Source organism: Chiloscyllium punctatum, chromosome 39, assembly GCF_047496795.1.
Source record: "Chiloscyllium punctatum isolate Juve2018m chromosome 39, sChiPun1.3, whole genome shotgun sequence".
In the NCBI taxonomy this organism is placed as follows: Eukaryota; Metazoa; Chordata; class Chondrichthyes; order Orectolobiformes; family Hemiscylliidae; genus Chiloscyllium; species Chiloscyllium punctatum.
Genome location: NC_092777.1, coordinates 32263457 through 32281831, shown reverse-complemented (window position 1 = coordinate 32281831; position 18375 = coordinate 32263457). Strand labels below are relative to the sequence as shown.

Here is an 18375-nt window from a genome sequence, read left to right as displayed (position 1 = left end):
CTTCAGGTCAAACATTACCAAAAATAGTAAGAATTCTGGTTCAACCTCAATTACGAAGGGGAGGGATAAAAGCTAAATAAAAACAGATGCCGCCGGAAAACACAGGAGGTCTGGCAGTACCCTTGGAAAGAGAAAAACATGAGGTTAATGCTTTAATTCTGATCACAGATCTTTGACCTTGAACATCAATTGCTTCTCCCTGCAGATGCTGTCAGTCCTGCTTAACATTTTCAACTTATCTGTTTATATGTTAGATTTCCAGCACATGCAACATTTTCCTCTTGGAAAAATGACTTTCAGTAACTAGGCAGCAAAGTTAGCAGTTGAGACAGAAGAATAGCCTTAATTGGAGGAAATTCAAGCTAATCAGTACAGAGAATTTCTGAAGTCGCACCCCCACCCCACCTTCCCAAATATTTTCTTCCAATTTAGCTCTGCTTCATTTTTATGACCTCCATTCTTAATTAACTTGACATTCGCTTTTCAATGTCTACTTTTTTTTGCTTACATCATTCTGCTGCCATCAGGGTGCTCCCATGATTGTATTTAGGGTTCACACTGTTGTGTTTGCACCCTCCCGGTGAAGCATATTTAGTGTTTGTATAAACCAATTCTCTGTTCAGGTACTAAATTCATTTTCAATCTTTGTTTGTTTTCATTTTTTTCCTGCTGTTTGTACCTCTACTAGTACAGGATCTGAAATGGAATTACTTTTTTTAAAAAGCATGTTGCAGCTATACAAGAATCTGGTGCTGCCGCACTTGGTCATTATCGGAAGGATGTGGAAGCTTTGCAAAGGGTTCAGATGAGATTTACTAGGATGTTGCCTGGTATGGAAAGAAGGTCTCATGAGGAAAGGCTGAAGGACTGGAGGCTGCTTTCATTACAGAGAAGGTGGTTGAGAGGTGACTTAATTGAAACATAAGATAATCAGAGGGTTAGGTAAGGTGGATAGCGAGAGCCTTTTTTCTTGGATGATGATGGCCTGAGGGGGCATAGTTTTAAATTGTGGGGTGACAGATATTGAATAGATGTTAGAGGTGGTTTCTTTCCTCAGTAGTAGGGATGTGGAACGCACTTCCTGCAGGAAGTAGATGTGCCAACTTTCAGGGCATTTAAATGGGCATTGAATAAACATATGGATGAAAATGGAATACTGCAGGTTAGATGGGCTTCAGATTGGTACCACAGGTTGCCGCAACATCGAAGGCCAGAGGGCCTGTACTACACTGCAATGTTCCATGTTCATTCTCCGTTGTACAGCACAGTACTTCAGTAGGGGGGCTGAGGTACTTGTACAACAGTACATTTGGTTAAAAAGAGTTCTCTGCAAAGCAAGTTGCCGGATTTATTCTCCCAAGCTTGCTGCATGTCAGGGCTTGCTTTGGTGAGAAGATATTGTACAAGACCACACGACATTTGCCTGCAGATTCATAGGTATTGTTTTAAAGCCATGAAGAAAGTAGACAAGGTAAATTTGAAAATCAATAAAGAAAAAAGGTAGAGGAGCCATTTTAAAGTCTTTTATTCTACATTGGAGTTTATTGCTGCAATCCCTTTTGATCATGCACCAGAATGGTGTTCAGGAGGTTGCTACTGTAAAAGGACAGCCATCAACTAGAATAAAATTAGATGTTTGAAAATGGCCCAATTCAGAAAACAAGCAATCAAAATTGCGACAGTGCTTGGGCTAGCCCCTACATGAAAACAATCCTGGAAAGTAAACTAACCTTCCAAACATAGCAGTCTTCCAAACATAGCAGATGGGTTTTAAGACTGCACAGCGAACCTATCAGCAAGAGCAGAGGCAAGTTATCCCTTAGCCACAGATCTTGAGAGACTGGCCAGTGCTGACCGAATTTGAATTTTATTTCTGTTGTTATACTGATTTATTTTGTCTTACAAATTATTTCAGCTAAACACGTACAGTGCTGACATGAAATGGTATTTCGAATCTTACATTGGTTGTTCTGGGAAATGATTGCTTAGAGGAATCCAGCTTTAAAAAATATTTCTATGGAAGGCAACCTTCAAGTAGTTTGACTTGAAGTCATGATTTTCAGAATGAATCTTCAGGATTCGGGGAGAAGTTCCTGAAAATCAACTTAAAAATTAGGTTAATTCTACTGGATGACAGACAATTTCACAACAGTTTAATACGATAATTTAAACCAGTAAAAGCATCACAATAGTTAACTGAACTATGCAACATGGGAATGTTAATTTTAGTGCCTGTCTGCCCTCCCAATTCTCAAAAGAGTTGGTACCTTTCACTCTCAAGGACTTTGAAACTGCTCTAATTAGGATGAAAGGCCAAGGGAACAAATCAGTTCAGTGAACACATGCAACTGGCTTCCAAGCCTAGTTCTAGCCAAGATTTAGATACAATTTCAGTCAACTGCTAAACCCTATATTTCTTATAAAAGGTTTTTGTGAATTAAATTACTTCAAAGTTCTGCAATTTAAATGCTCAGGAAGGACAAGGATCCAAAGTATGTGCAAGCTCCAGAAACCCCATTCCCATCAAAGGGGATGCATCAACATGACAAGTTGTGATTTATAGTCATGCTTTTGCATTTGATATAACTTGGCCGTCTGATCTTAGGATACTGAAAATAACAAATGTTGAAGATCACAGTTGGTCAGACAGCATCCATGGAAAAAGCGCAAGCTAACGTTTCAAATCCAAATGACTCTTCATCCGAGCTGAAGTAAAGAGTCAACATTCCTGCTGTAACTGGAGGGTGGTGTTGGGGGGCCAGGTGGGTGCTGGTGGAGAAAAGATGATGATAGTTCAGATTAAGGGATCAGAATGTGAGGATGGCATAAAAAAGGTGTGTCTAATTGCCAGACTTGAAAAGAACAGACAGTCCCAATGGAGTGGACGGAGAGGGGACAGAGGACATGGTGACAAAGAATATAACAAGTCAAGCTTAAGAAAAAGCAAAGGAAGTTGGTTCTCCATTTGAAGGCTTTGAACTCAATATTAAATCCAGAAGACTGTAAAGTGCCTAGTCTGAAGATGAAATATTGCTCCTCCAGTTGTGCTGTGATTCACAGATATGTGGGCCTGCGAGCAAGACACTGTGTACAAATAACTGGCTATGGGAAGGTCAGGGTCATGCCTGCCCACAGACACTCTGCAAAGCGGTCACTCCAGTCTGCTTTTGATTTCTCCAGTGTAGAGCAGGTCACATTTGGTGCAGCGAATACAATGCACAAGATTGGAGGAGGTACAGGTGAAGTGCTGCTTCACTTGGAAAGACTGTTCAGGCCCTTGGACGTGAGCAGGGAAGTAGTGGTGCATCTTCTGCAGCTACATGAAAAGGTGGTATGGAAAGGGTGGGCAGGAATGGTGTTAGTTATCAAATGAATGAACTAGGGAGTCCTGAAGGAAACAATTCCTACAAAACACAGGCAGGAGAGTGAGGGGGTGGTGTTCTGCTGGAGTTGTCTGAAATGGCAGAGAATGATCCTTCGAATGCAGAGGCTGAAAAATGAGGACAACAACAATGTATGATATTACACTGGAGATAGGATAAGCTAGAGTCTCAAACACTTTATAAACAGGCAACCTACTGCATTTCCCACACAGTCTAGTTCATTCAAAATGTCAGGACTATTTACAAGCATCAACAATTTCAACACATTATAACTGAAAAGTTGAAGGCAGTATTTACAATATTAACTTCAAAAGGTGACTGAACAGAAAGTGAACATAAAGCGAACAGAAAGCAGAAGGTTAATTAGTTGATTCACCTCCCAGCTATCCGTTTGAAATATTACAGACTGAACCCTGCACTACGGTTGTACCACTACACAGCTCCCTAATGAATCTTCCACATGCATTTGATCTCCTGCCCTTAGTACACTCACTTACAAAAATGTCTCCTGGATTATCCCCTCTCCCATAAACACATTCCTTTCATGCAAGAATATGACTCCAAGGATCCAGATTATTCACTAATTTCAGTTAGTCAAGCATTGGAATTAGGCACATTATATTATTGTGGTTTCATTTCTCTTGCTGTGCTAACCAACCAAAACTTTAATTAAAGTGAGATAACATTGTTAGTGAGCATGAAGAAAGCAAGTATACTTACTTTTGTCTGAGAACTAGCAATAAATGAATTTTATGTTCCTTCTCAAAACTTCAATGAGCTGGGAAAGAGTAGAAGTTGTAGAAGACACAATGGAGATAAACTAAGTTGAGGAAAATAACTCTAATGACACTTTTTCCTATCTATGCACCTTTACTCCATATTCCAAAGCATACACCCATTGTGTCATCAATGCCTTCTACAAATGTGGGGTCTAACATGGAAGAGGGAGTCCTGAAGGAGAAAATTCCTACAAAATACAGTCAGCTCCACTTTTCCATCACCACTATTTGCTACTCCTTGTCCAATAGAGAGTACTGGATAAGCCACAAATTTCTCCATGCAAATATTAAAGACAGACAAAAACCACCAAAATTCCGCTCACTAGCCACTAAACCACATCCTCACTGGCTACTGTCCCAGATTAAACTAGACAGTTCATGAGTTGCTTTCCAATCAGATCCTGACATCAGCTTCTGACAGTATCTTCTCCACCGCAAAGATCACCTATGTTGACTCCCAACTACAATTGATCTGCTGTAATTCTCATTTGTGCCAGATTGTATTCAAAATACCACAGCAAGTTCTACTCACCCATCATTTATATCCTCACTGTCTTACTGAGGCTCAGATCAAACATCTTAAATTGATCAATTAGCCTGCTCAAATTGCTTCTTCATTTCTAACTGTTACTCAATTCTAGACATTTCTGCCTTCCTTTAACATTGGTCTCTTGAGCTTGTCAATATTTTTCAACCAACCATTGGCAATTGTACTATTAGATACCAAACCCCAACAATCCAGAACTCCCTCTGTAAATCTTATCTCCATCATTTCCTTTTCAACCAAGCTTTCATGTGCATCCTTCCAAAATCTTTTGCTTTACCTTAGCATCCATTTCTATCAACTTATATTAGAAAAACTAAGGATTTTGTGGCACAGTGGTCGTGTTCCTACTGCTGCCCTGGTTCAAGTCCCTCCTGTTCCAAATGATCTCATAATACATCTGAACATGTTAAAATTTCCCAAGGCATGGGTCAATGTTAACATACGATACAAATGCAATTTGCTTCAATACAACAAATACGGTAAGCAGGTAAAGGGTTTGTTTTATTTCAAATTTAGTATCAGAATAAAGGTTTTACAGCATGGACAGAGGGCCTTTTGTCCATTATACCTGCACCAGTCAAGTACCTATCTACTTTCATCCCATTTTCTAGCACTTGACCTGTAGCCTTGTAAGTTATGGTGCTTCAAGTGATCATCTAAATTTTTCTTCAATGTTGTGATGGTTCGCACCTCTGTCACCTTTTCAGAGTTTCAGATACCTAACACCAGTGAAACAAATTTTCCTTTCATCCATTGAAATGCACTGCTCTTTACCTTAAATCTTTGCCCTTAATTACTGACCATAATACTAAGGTGGGTAGCTTAAGCCTAGGTACCCTACCCATGCCTTTTACTTTTTGTCATGGACCAGGTCAGACCCCCTCAAAACATTTCAAGAAAATTAATATTCCAGGAGGGATGTCACTGATCCAACCAAACAAACACAAAACAGAATTTTATGTGCAAGATTACAGAAAGAAACAAAAGAGAACAGAATATAGAATAACTTAACCTATCCCAATTCAATGATGCTGTTCCAGATACTTACAACAATCCCCAAAAACATCCCTTGGCAAAAAAGGAAAAAATAAACACAGGGTCTTACAGGAAATATGTCAGAGAGAGGGAGGATCAGCATGGACCTGCACGTTTCAGTGCAGCAGCTTCACAAATGACTGCCTGCTTTCAATGAACAGCCACACTGTAAGACACCAAACCAAAGAAAAGCTGAGCAGGAAGAACGAGCCACTCTCCTTTCATTGTACTTTTTTGTTAAAAAACTTTAAAGCCACTTTCCTGAGGGAGTATCTGTTAGCTATTATCAAACTGGCCCTAAAGCCCTTCAAACCTAGACTTTCTGGAATCACTGTTTTTACAACTTCTCCAGGAAAAAACACTAAGGACAGCATAACCTTGTTAAAGGGACAGCACTGTCACACTTGGCACCCTTGAGTCATGGTCCCCATGTAGCCTTTGTGCCGAAAAGGAAAATAAACATTGTCGACCTCTTCTTTCTTCACAGTTGAATGCTCTTGTCCAAACAACATTGTGCTGAATATCCTCTACACTCATTCTAATGAAGTCACATGCTTCCTATAGTGTGGTGACCAGAATTGCATAATTCTCCACGTGGAGCCTAGCATCTTAATACAGCTCCATCACAACCATGACGCATTTGTATTTAATGCTTTGACTAATAAAAGGCAAGGGATAGGCTTATAAATTATACTTTGAATACAATAGTTAACAGCCAGCTCTAACGACTCCTTTGCAGAATTCATGTTTTAGCAATAGAAAACACATAAGTTCAAGGTACCAAGGCTCTGCTTGAAGCTGCCAGCATGGAGTGCGTTAAAGGGAAAAAAAAGAACCATGCAACAAATTGATGTACAACTTTATTGAACACATGACTTCATGAAAAATTTGTGTTTAAACTTATTTGTTTTGCAATTATTGTCCATTCTGTCTGGCAAATGAGATTGTTCCAGTTTCCATGTAAATTAAAATGTTAATTTTCTTAATTTATTGACAAAGCTGCAAGCCATTAGAGACTGAGGTTCCACATAATTGCAAATTTGTTTAAAAATTTATGAGCATCACCATTATTGAGAACGCAAAGTCATTTTCATAACAATATTTTGATTCACTGTGTAGACTTGAGAATTGTAAATGAAATCTCCCTGCAGTATTTGCCATGACCATCACTGTCACATCGTCCCCTTTCTCAGACAGCTCATCAGTCAACCTCTTGCCATTTGCTATTCAAAACAGTGTTTATTTTTAAGCTATGTAAAATTTGCAAGAATGATTCATTAAATTAATTAATCCATCATTAATCAATGCCATACAGTTTACACAAACACTAATTTTTATACAGGTAGCACATGTACCAATGTTAGGGAAGTACCCAACAGTACAAAACAGAATAAGACATTTGGCCCAAAAAAGTTCATGTCAGCATTAACTCTACTTGAACCAAATCATTCCAGTGAACTCATTTTGTTCCCTATAGCACTTCAACTGTTAACCTATTCAGGAGACAAATCATCTCAAGTAATTTAAATTCAAATTCAGAAATTTCCTGTCATCATGGGGTGACAGAGCAAATTTGGCTGAAACTAGGGCCCATCGCAATAGCATAAAATTCTTTGATTGTACTTCAGCTTTCAACAAATACTTGGTCATTGCTCAATAAAGATTCTAAATTAGGATTTGAAAATTTTCACAATGGGATTATAGATTCATCATGGGTTACCGCACTTCAGTGGCTAAGAAGGATGCAAAGAACTGAAAATGCAAATAAAGATTTACAACAATGGTTTCAGGGTGAGGAACTTCAATTTTATTAGAAAATTGGAAAAGCTTGAAGTTCCCTTTTGGGAAGATTAAGATCAATGCTCCAAATCATGCATCTAGACAGAGTGGCTACAGAAGCTGCTCCTAGCTGGAGTAAATGCTGGAGAACCAAAGGACAGAAAGATTAGCAGATGTAACAAAAATGGTGGCAGGAGCAAAATGTTTCAATCTAACTGGCGATTTTGAATGCATCGTCCAGCAGTACAATGAAGGTATATCCAATTGCTTTTAGAAACCTGGGATTCAAACAGCACCTGAAGAAAAGGATTTTCAAGACAATGGTAGAGCACAGGGAGAAAAAGATTAATTAAAATGCAGGCTGAGAGCATAGAGATGACAGGTTGAACAACTTTCATAACTATTCATTTCTTTTCAGAAAATAAATTAATTGATTGCCAAAGCAGATTACACAGACAGCCATTCAACTAACCCCACCTGTGCCAGAGATCCAAATGTAACCCATCACAGACCTGTATTCCATTTTAAAAGGATTATCCACATTTTCTTCAAAAGACACTTGTTTTCTGCTTCAAACCATTTACAAAGCATATTTCAATATGACTGCATAAAATAAATTCTCTTAACATCTCCTTCCTTTAGACCATATTAAGTTGGCCTATTTATTCAGATTTCACTAATTGCTGAATGTAATAGCCTTTCCTCTACCCTAACTAAATTGCCCGTGGCTGCTCTTTGCTATTGTGGAATTTCAAGTCCATCCTAACTAAATTTCCCTTTCTTGGTAAGCCTACACTACACGAATTCACAGTTTTATGTTCTCTTTTATAATGGCATGCCGAAGAAAGGCATATGGACTATGGACTAAGTCAAGTTTTGTTGAAACTCATCATCACTTGCCCTCAAAATAAAAACAGCATGACAAATTAGCAGTGAATTTGTTGAAATTATAATGTAAACCTTCAGATCCCAATAGAAGATACATCGTAGAGTATATCTGTTCTTGTACTGCTTCTAACTTCCCATGTTAGAATGGAAGCAACCACCACCTAGAGAAAGGTGAAAACTAGAAACTATAACTAAAGGATGAATATTGTTGCAAGGAAGTATTAAAAATAGGGCTGAACCAATTTACTAATCAAAGGAGATTTTCAACCATTCGCAATAATTTGTTTCCCATTGTAGAGATAATGAATTCTATCTCCCTGCAGATTTGGTTGTCATCATTTTTGAGACCTTAATTATTTTATTTTTAATCACTTTTGGTTTAGAGCTGCGAACAGAGTTATAGGTGACATTTGGACTGCGACAGCAGCTCATTTTAAAATAAAAATGTGTGTGTACGAAACCAGGCCTAGAAACTTGCAAGTTTATTTCTTGTTCAACAAATACTCTAGGTTTCAAGTTCCAGAAATGCAGGTGTTGAACGTCAACTGGGGTCTCATACAGAAGCAACTAGTCTAACTAAGAGAAAGCAAAGTTTTAACTGGTTTTTGAGCTGTGTTTATGTCAAAAGGATTGTGGCTGCAAAAGTTACAGTGCTGTGGTACTACTGCTCCCCGGTTATCCTCTCAATGTCAACTGACCGAAAGTTCAGATAAAACAAACAGTCTCAGCCATAAGTATTGAGTATTCCTCATACCTACTGGTGTTGTGGGATTTTTAACTTTGTACACACCAGTCCAAAACTGCTACTTCCAAATCATGATTACTGGAAGGTAGTTGCATGCATCAGTGTCTACAGAACAAAGCAAGATACAATTCTGTGTGTCTGTGATATTACCAGTTTTGGAGTCTGCTCAAGTAAACTGGCCAACAATTTTTTTTTATTTATCCTTAACTCACGAGGTTTGTCTTTGATTCCAGCACTTCCCCCATTCCCACTTCCTCAAAGATGATCATTCTCAAATCATAGTCATTAGATGGCCTTGTAATTTAACTTTGCTCGGCTATGGTTACTGTATTATTAGATAATTTGTTAAATCTTTTGCTTAAGTTAAAAACCCAGTATCAGATGTCAATTATTCACAAAGTCTCACACTAGATATCAACAAAGTCCAGTTAGGAACCATTGGGGTCAATTGAAGCTCATTGAACGTTTTAATTTTTCATGTTGCAAATACAGATAAAGACTGATTTCATTTCCCTGTCTTTATTTCATAACATAACCTTGGCCACCTCCAATCAAAGTATTTAATTTCCTTATAAGTCTCTTCAATACGTCTTAGCAATGTGTTAGTGAAAGAATATCACACACCTAAACAGTAAAGTCAGATACACTTGTGCAGATATTCTGATGTCAGATAGTCATTGAGAATTGTGGACTACAGTTGTGCTTTGGAACCATTCTGAAAATACTCAGAAGGTTCCAACTGACTTAAACACTGAATTATCAGCCACGCAAATTTAGGGGATTGAAAACCTCTAACTCCTAACTACATATTAAACTAATGCCCCTCCGCTCACCACACCCAACTATTCCTTCCCTTCCCATCCCCCACTAACCCACCTCCAGAATATCAGTGCAGCTGGTCAGTTGGCCCATCGTACCTTCACCAGTTCTGTTGTGTAGTCCCAATCTCCAGCCTTTCCCCATATCCTTGACACCATTTCTATTCAACTAATCATCCAACGCCCTCTTGAATACCTCAACTGAATCTGCCTCCATAACATAGCAAGACAGTGTAACCATTCACACTGGGTTTCATCATGAACAGGAAATAATTTTATTCCAAAGTACATAATTTTAACAAATGGGAGAAGAAAAAAGAATTCCTAATCTACTGCTATGCAACTTAAATTATACTCCTTTAAAGCCACCTTTACTCCTTTAAATATATACATGTTCACAATTAAGATTAACAAAAAAACAGTTTGACACATTGGAGAAGAGTATAAACAAGGAACAAAATTCCATGAAGTGATGGTTATTTTTCACTTCAAAGTTGACCAATTGGATCTGGATCATGGAATTGTTACAATTCCTTCAAGATTGGTGTCTCAGTCTTTTCACCCACACTAAATAAGTGGAGGCCGGCGGGGGGGGGGGGGGGGGGGGGGGGGGGGGTGGGGGTAAGATGTCAGTTAACAGGCTCTGGATCTCCCTAACTGCCCTGTATTTAGAGATCTATCGTAAACTGCAGCTCAAGCAATCCATGCACTGTAATTAAACAGTCTTAGCTCAACTCAAAGGCTCTGGGCATCAGTTTATGTCAAGGACTCTCTCACTGCTTTGGAAAGCAACATTGCCTTATTCAGCCAAAAACGAGCAACGCTTCAATTTTTCAAAGTTGTAAAACTCTACTGGTATTTCAGTAATGTGACAGTCCAACTTGCAATTCAGTTTATACTCCAATAAAGGAAAAACATGCAAATTGTAAGGAACCCCACTATCAACTCAAAAAAACACTGTAGGAAACATTTATGCAAAACCACATGGGGGACAAGCTCAGTAAAAGATAGTGGAAAGTACAGACACACCAAAATGTACTGTGTCTATCCCTGCTATAATTTCCATAGCTCTCTGATTAAGCAGGTTTCACATAAACAATTTATGAGGTGGTGGTGGGAGGGAGACAGGCTAAGAAAACATAAAAGCAAGTGTTAAAGCAGACGCAAAGAAGAAAACTCAGGCTGGGAGACAAGGAAATAAAATGGATAAGGAGCAGGAGGCAGACAAGGAGAGTGACAAAGAGGATAGAGAAATCAAAACATTATGAGCCTATAAACTTATTATTTCACTCTCTACTTGTTTATGCTGTAACTAGAATTGAAAAATATTCAAATTTTTCAAATTCTCGTAGACTTAAGGAGTAACAGAAATAACTTTAAAATAATTTTGAAGAGAAATGCCATTATTATAGGCTGAAAATAGTAATTGCCAGTGCAAAATAAATAGCCTGATAAACATTACATTTGATCTCAAATGCTAAATTTGACCAGCCATTTCTTAAAACAAGTCATTTGCAAATCATGAGAATCTTGATGTTTTATTTTCAAATGACCAATCAGCCAAAGGAACTGTTAAAGAAAGCTATCAGCAGATTCTCAAACACCTGTTTTATATATCCCTGAAATACAAAATGCTGTATTATTCTTCCAGCATTTGTGAACAATGAGTAAAATTAACTTGTTAGAATTACCTCTACTTCAAAGTCCAAACTTGTACTCCCTACTGCTCACACTAACTGACATCAAATTCTTGTACAAGCCCCAGCTGTATGCTACATACGACTACCCATAACATGTTCCCAATGACATGAAAAACAAACATTTCTCAACGCTACCCATGTGATACACAAGCTTCTTCCTCACACAATCCCCTTGTCACCGCCCACCTTCCTACTTGCATTAAACACCCACTTCCAACTGCATAAGCAAATTACTCAAAAATGTAATATCTTTTAAAAGAGAATTCTTACCAATCCATCTCATCAGGGAAGTGATAATTTGAAGGTATTTCGTCTTCTGAACATTGAAGAAAGTGAATGGTCCGAGAAGCAGAGAAAATGCAGTCTGTACAATACAAAAAAAATTACTGAGCCACAAAGTAGCACAATTTAGGTCAGAAATGTACAGTATGGCATTATGACAAAGTGGACATGAAATTGCAAAGATATGACAAATTATTCAGTTTTAACATGTATTGTTGAAGTGTTGGCAAACCAAGAAAATGAGTAGATGACATAGAAAAAGGAACACATCAAATGGCAGGTTGACAATTCAAAGATGCAAGCTAAATATAGGATGCTCAGGAGGAAAGGGAGAGAAATCAGAGAAGCAGGGTCACTTTAGAGATGGGCAGTTCACAAAGGAAATCCAAGTCACCTATGGGCGTAGTAATGGGTTACTAGGGAACGGATGTGGTCAATGAGACCAAAATGGGATCTACATTTGGAGGTGGTGGGAACAGTTGAGGCAATGAGTATTTTGCAAATCACTTTGTTAGGGAAGATGCAACCAGAGCTGGTGTAAACGAAGATGCTGTTAAAAGCTGATAGCGATGTAATAGAAAGGCTGGTGGTACATAACATTGATAAGTCGCAGTGACCAGATAGAGTCTGAAACGTACAATGTGGGGAAAAAAGGCTGAAGATAAAAATTACTAGCTCTAATCTTCTAAACCTCCTCAGTGGTGCAAGAGGGCTGGAGAACTGTACAAAAAGAATGCAATTCCAGGCCAGTAAATTTTATCTCAATTTTTAGAAATGACCATCTTCAACAAAATTAGTCAGGCAATTCTTTTGGCGAAATAGCACAGATGATTGATGAAGTGTGAATGCCATTGATAAAGTGCCACATAAAACAAACTAGCTTGCAAAGTTGAAATCCAAGAGGGCAGATAGCATTGATACAAAGGACAACAAGGGTGGCGAATAAACATTTTATTCTGGAGGAAAGCTTGCAATGAATTCACTGGAGATTGCTCCTATGACTACTGTTTTACTTCAGACATATTAAATGACTTGGACTTCAGTGTCATGCAATTTCAAGATTTGGCACAAAATTTGAACAACAGAGAGGTGACTGGTGAGAGATTTTGAGGGAACAAAAGGTTGATGAAAAGAGTGACATTTGGCAGATAAAATTGAATGGCAAAAATGTAAAATATTCCTTGTTAGGAATTTTAAAAAGGCAATAGAAATTTAGATTAGATTAGATTAGATTAGATTACTTACAGTGTGGAAACAGGCCCTTCGGCCCAAAAAGTCCACACCGCCCCGCCGAAGCGTAACCCACCCATACCCCTACATCTACATCTACCCCTTACCTAACACTACGGGCAATTTAGCATGGCCAATTCACCTGACCTGCACATCTTTGGACTGTGGGAGGAAACCGGAGCACCCGGAGGAAACCCACGCAGACACAGGGAGAATGTGCAAACTCCACACAGTCAGTCGCCTGAGGCGGGAATTGAACCCGGGTCTCTGGCGCTGTGAGGCAGCAGTGCTAACCACTGTGCCACCGTGCCGCCCACAATTTTAACAAACATTTGACACCAAGACTAGAATTGAATTCTGGGTCCCTAGTACTATGAGTCAGCAGTGCTAACCACTGTGCCACCCACAGCATATTAAAGGGCAAAAACTAAAAGGTACAAATTTAATAGGATGCATTAGAGGAACAGGAGGTAGATAATCACAAATCACAGAAGGTGCCAGAAAGAATCAAAAACATATGGGATCCTGAGGTTTATAAAGCGGCACTGCAACAATTTTAAAGAAACATTCATGAAACACTGATTTGCATTCAGCTAAGGTAGTGAGCCCAATTCTGTGTAGAACACCTTGTGAAGGTGGTGAAGACAGTAAAGATTTGAGCAAACAAGGATTGGTAGCCACATGGATATGTAGATATTGTTCTCCTTTTAGAAAAGGTTGAAAGATACAAAAGAAGAATTCAAAATCATGAGGGGTATGGGCAGACTGGAGAAAAATTAGTCCCATTGGCATAAGCAGAAGATAGTATGATGAAGGTTCCTGATGCATTATTATTTAGAAACTAGGGTTCGAATGTGGACAGAACCACATGTAGCTTTAAGTTCAATTTTCACTTCTATACTTTGTGAACAAAGAGAAGGAAACAGATTTCATTGCATGGAGTTGCTCTGAGAATGGTGACACGGTGTCTGAAATTTGTTGATACTTTAAAGGCTTTAAAGGACATTTTTTAATGCAAACAGAGGCACCAAGCTGACCACTTAGATTCATTGAAGTAAACATTTTGCGAGATGTTGTGGGTTTTCTTTCCAAATAAAAGACTGGAACAAAAGAAGCAGCCTGAATAGTGGGGTCAAACTGTGACAGGACGAGGATGTTTAGTTTTAGTTTTCACCAGTTGCTTGAAGATGTTTTCCTCCTGTTTTCCTCCTCTCTCGGTTACAAGTAAAAGCTGGGGGTTATTTTCCTGCTACTGGAGTTGCATGTGAGATCATTTATTTTTCTAAACTTGCGTTTTGCCAAGGAAAACTCAAACGGCTCCACTGCTTTGTGAAACTGCAGCTGGCCTCGAGCACTCTGCAAGAGCACACCAGTTCCATTTGTTCAGTCACTGGAAATTTCACACTGATGAATTAAGAGGACCAAAAACAGGATAGAAACACCTCCTATGAAGGGAAGAGGAGAGCACATGCAGTGTGGCATTAGTGGGTTAACAGGCAGAGGTATATGTGGCCCAAGTTAAAAATCACAATACGAAGTTACAATCCAACAGGTTTAATTCGAAATACAACCTTTTGGATAAACCCATGCATGAGTTTACAGGAGGTTATTGTACTGAAATAGTTACTGTTTAGCAGTAAAATAATTATCAAGTTCCTAAAAAATTGTTATTCAATTTCTTTTGTTATATTTTAACTATAGTGTATGAATAAAGTGCATTTTGCTTTAAACCTGGTACTTTGACCAGTTGAATTATATCTGGAAAGTAACACCTTACACTTTCCTTTAAAATAAGAAAAAGTTGGGTCTAGATTACCTTCTGAATACATTTGAGGTGGTTTGGTCTGATCTGATCAAATTCAATATACTATTTGGGAGGATTCAGTCTTGGAGTTGGGGTTCATGTGAACAGTTCAGTACATTCGAAAGGAGGGAAGAACAAACAAAAAAAATTGCTGTTTCCTCGCAAAAGGTGCCCTATGACAAACCATTCGATAAAAAAAATAAATCCAAATCAGCCAGACATGCATTTTTTCAGCCAGACAGAATAAAGATTCTGTCAATTTAGGCGTTACCCAAAGGTCACAACTGGGGAAAAGTTGGAATACTGAGTAAATGGCAAAAGCAGAAAGCTAAACACTGGGAGATATGGAAAACCAATACATATACTCTTATACTGATTACAAGTCTTTAGAGTCACACAGTATGGAAACATACTATTCAGTCCAACACATGCATGCTGACCAGGTTTCCCAAACTAAATAGTCCCATCTGCCTGCATTTGGCCCACATACCTCAAAACCTTTAATATTCATAAACCAATCCTGATGCCTTTTAATTGTAGTTGTACCAGTCTCTACCACTTCCTCCGGCAGCTCATTCCATATACGAGCCAACCTCTGCATGAAAATGTTGCCCTTCAGGTCCCTTATAAATCTTTCCCCTTAAATTTATGCCCTCTCATTGTGGACAACCCAGCCCTGGCATTTCAAATACCTTGGCATTTCACCTTATCTATGTCCCTCATGATTTTGTAACTCCATCAGGTCACCCCTCAGTTGGGGCAGGGTCCCAACCTATTCAGCCGCTCCTGCTAACTCAAAAGCTCAAGTCCTGACAGCATCCTTGTAATTTTGTTCTGTACCTTTTCCAGTTTATCAAGAGTTTTCATTGGTAAGCACATATCTGGTTCATTGGCAATTAATGTGATGCAGCTGGCAAATATCTAGAAATGAGTACAACTGTTGGTGTTAGAACATGATTGAATGGGGTGCATAAGATGCCAAAGACAGAAAATAAAAGTTTCTACGTTATGAGAATATTTGAGTAACTAGGGCTGTCCATAGAATTGTCCATCATTGATTGTGAATTTTTAGGATGAGCTATGTAGATTAGTAGGATGTGGCTAACAATGACGTTGTTGCATGTAATTATTCTAAAGCAGAACATTTAAAATGCGTATTTGGTTGGGGAAGGCAGTGTGTCCTGGAGAGGGACCTCTCCCACTTGGCATTGCTCCTCTTTGATATCGCCCTCTAACAGTTTTAATTTTGTGCCTTGCCTTTTTCCCCCTCAAGGAAATTGACAACAGATTCAGAACACCACTAATTTAAATGTCACTAATCTATATGTATTATTTGAAAAGACAGAAAAACAGTCAAAGTATTTACTCCTGAATATCTAACAAATGATGCTTCAGAGGAATATTGGCCAAATGCTGGCAAATGGGACGAGATTTATCCAAGATATCTGGTTGACATGGACGAGTTGGGCAAAAGGATCTGCTTCTGTGCTGTACATCTCTATGACTTGAAGATTAGGCTGTTAGTATAACTTTCCTATTAGAGATCACAAATAGGAATTAATCCTCAGCATCTGGTGGCAGAAGAATGACCAAAATGATGGGAGGAATAAAGCAATTAGGTAAGAAGATTGATCATGTAACTGGGCATATTGTTACTGGAATGTTTCAGAGGTGGTATGTTGAATGGATCTTACCAACTTGTGATAGGTTTAGATGCAAAAGGGCTAGCAATGTGTCAGATATATTGGATTGTAACAGTGCTGCGTCACATTACCAGTAGTGGGCACTTTGCTGATGTAACAGCCACCTGTTGGGAGACCAAAGGTGACAATCAAGTGTCCCATCAGTGGCTACTCCCTGACTTCTTGGCATTTTACTTGTGTCAAGAAAGGCTACAATCACATGGGAAGACCACTGAAAGCGATATCCTTCTGTATGGTCTGGAGGGATCCCCTGTGGTAATGATCACTCCCACACTGTGCACACAGTTGTTTGATGCTCCTTTGCTCTCCAAAACCTGAATCATTAAGATCAAAACAAAGTACTGTGGATTTTGGAAATCTAAAAGTGCTGGAGAAACTCTGATCTGGCAGCACCTGTGAAGAACTAACATTGAGTCCAATATCTGTTCTAAAGAGGAGTCTTATTAGTGTTACTGTTTATCTTTGTACTAGAGGCTGCCAGATCTGGTGAGGTTCTCCAGCACTTCCCATTTTAATTCCAGATCATCAGGGTCAACCCACTTGGCCCATTTTCCAACTTTAGAAAGGTATTCCTAACAGTGGTGGTGCTAACATCTGCTCGAAGACAAAAGTTACCATTCTTCCTTGTACAGTGCTACCACTATTGGCAAATTCATTGGCCATTGCTGATCAGCTCAAACTTCATTGCAAATATCAGATCTTCAACCCTTTTTTTTTTTAAAAATTATCAATCCAAAGATTCTAAAGAGTACAGACAATGAAGACCACTGCCCAAAGTAGAAGAACCAATAGTACAAAGCCTACACTTGGAGGGTTAACTTCAAAGCCCAGTGTCAGGGTTCAGGACATCTACTCTGAAATGGAGAAGAACTATTAGAATAGATGTCACATTTGAAGTGAAACAAACCAATAGTACAAACTGAAATAAGTTTGATCTAGCGGCAATAGAGACGGCTGATACATGGCTGCAGGATGACCTTAATTGGGACCCGAATATGAAGCATTTAAGAATGACAGGAAGCGAGGACAGGGTGGAGGAGTGGCTCTGTTAATTAAAGATGACACTAGCATAATAAAGAGGGATAACCTTAATTTAGAAAACCAGGACACAGAAGCAATCTGGGTAGGAATGAGGAATGATAAAAGGCAAGAGGTCACTTGTGACAGCTATGCACAGGTCCCCTAACAGTAACCACATGAAAGGACAAGATGTGGAAGCTTGACAAAAGGGTATATCAATTATCATGAGGATTTTAATTTGCATGTAGTCTGGAAAAAAATTGCATGGGAGAAAGTAGTGCACATGAGGATTTATTGAAGGTTTTAAAACAATTTCTTAGACAATGTTATGGCACCAACCAGCAAGTTAAACCAAGCCTGGTTTTAACCAGTGAAATTGGATTAAATTATTGACCTCAGTGCCCCAGGCAGCAGTGACCATACAATGATGGACTTTTGTATACAGTTGAAGGAAGGGAGAAGAGTGGATCCACGTCAACAATTTTGAATTTGAACAAGGACAAAGAGAGGGCACAAAAGCAGAGTAAAAATTAACTGGCAATTTAGGTTAAGGGAAAGGTCAAGGGAAATGCAATGGCAATTCCAGAACTGCAAAATAGATACATTTCCAACAAATAAGGAAAATTCAAGGACAGACCTGCCATTTGTGGTTAACTAAAGTC

General features: G+C 38.8%; 1 protein-coding gene across 3 annotated transcripts in view; it reads right to left on the bottom strand.

The window, feature by feature from the left end:
- Window positions 1-18375, bottom strand: part of tmem104 (transmembrane protein 104) — a 225330-nt gene that overhangs the window by 56675 nt on the left and 150280 nt on the right. For all 3 annotated transcript variants that reach the window (XM_072558408.1, XM_072558407.1, XM_072558409.1), the window contains one exon: window positions 11945-12038. In XM_072558408.1, the coding sequence (XP_072414509.1) occupies window positions 11945-12038 (94 nt within the window). The remainder of the gene's footprint in view (window positions 1-11944; window positions 12039-18375) is intronic.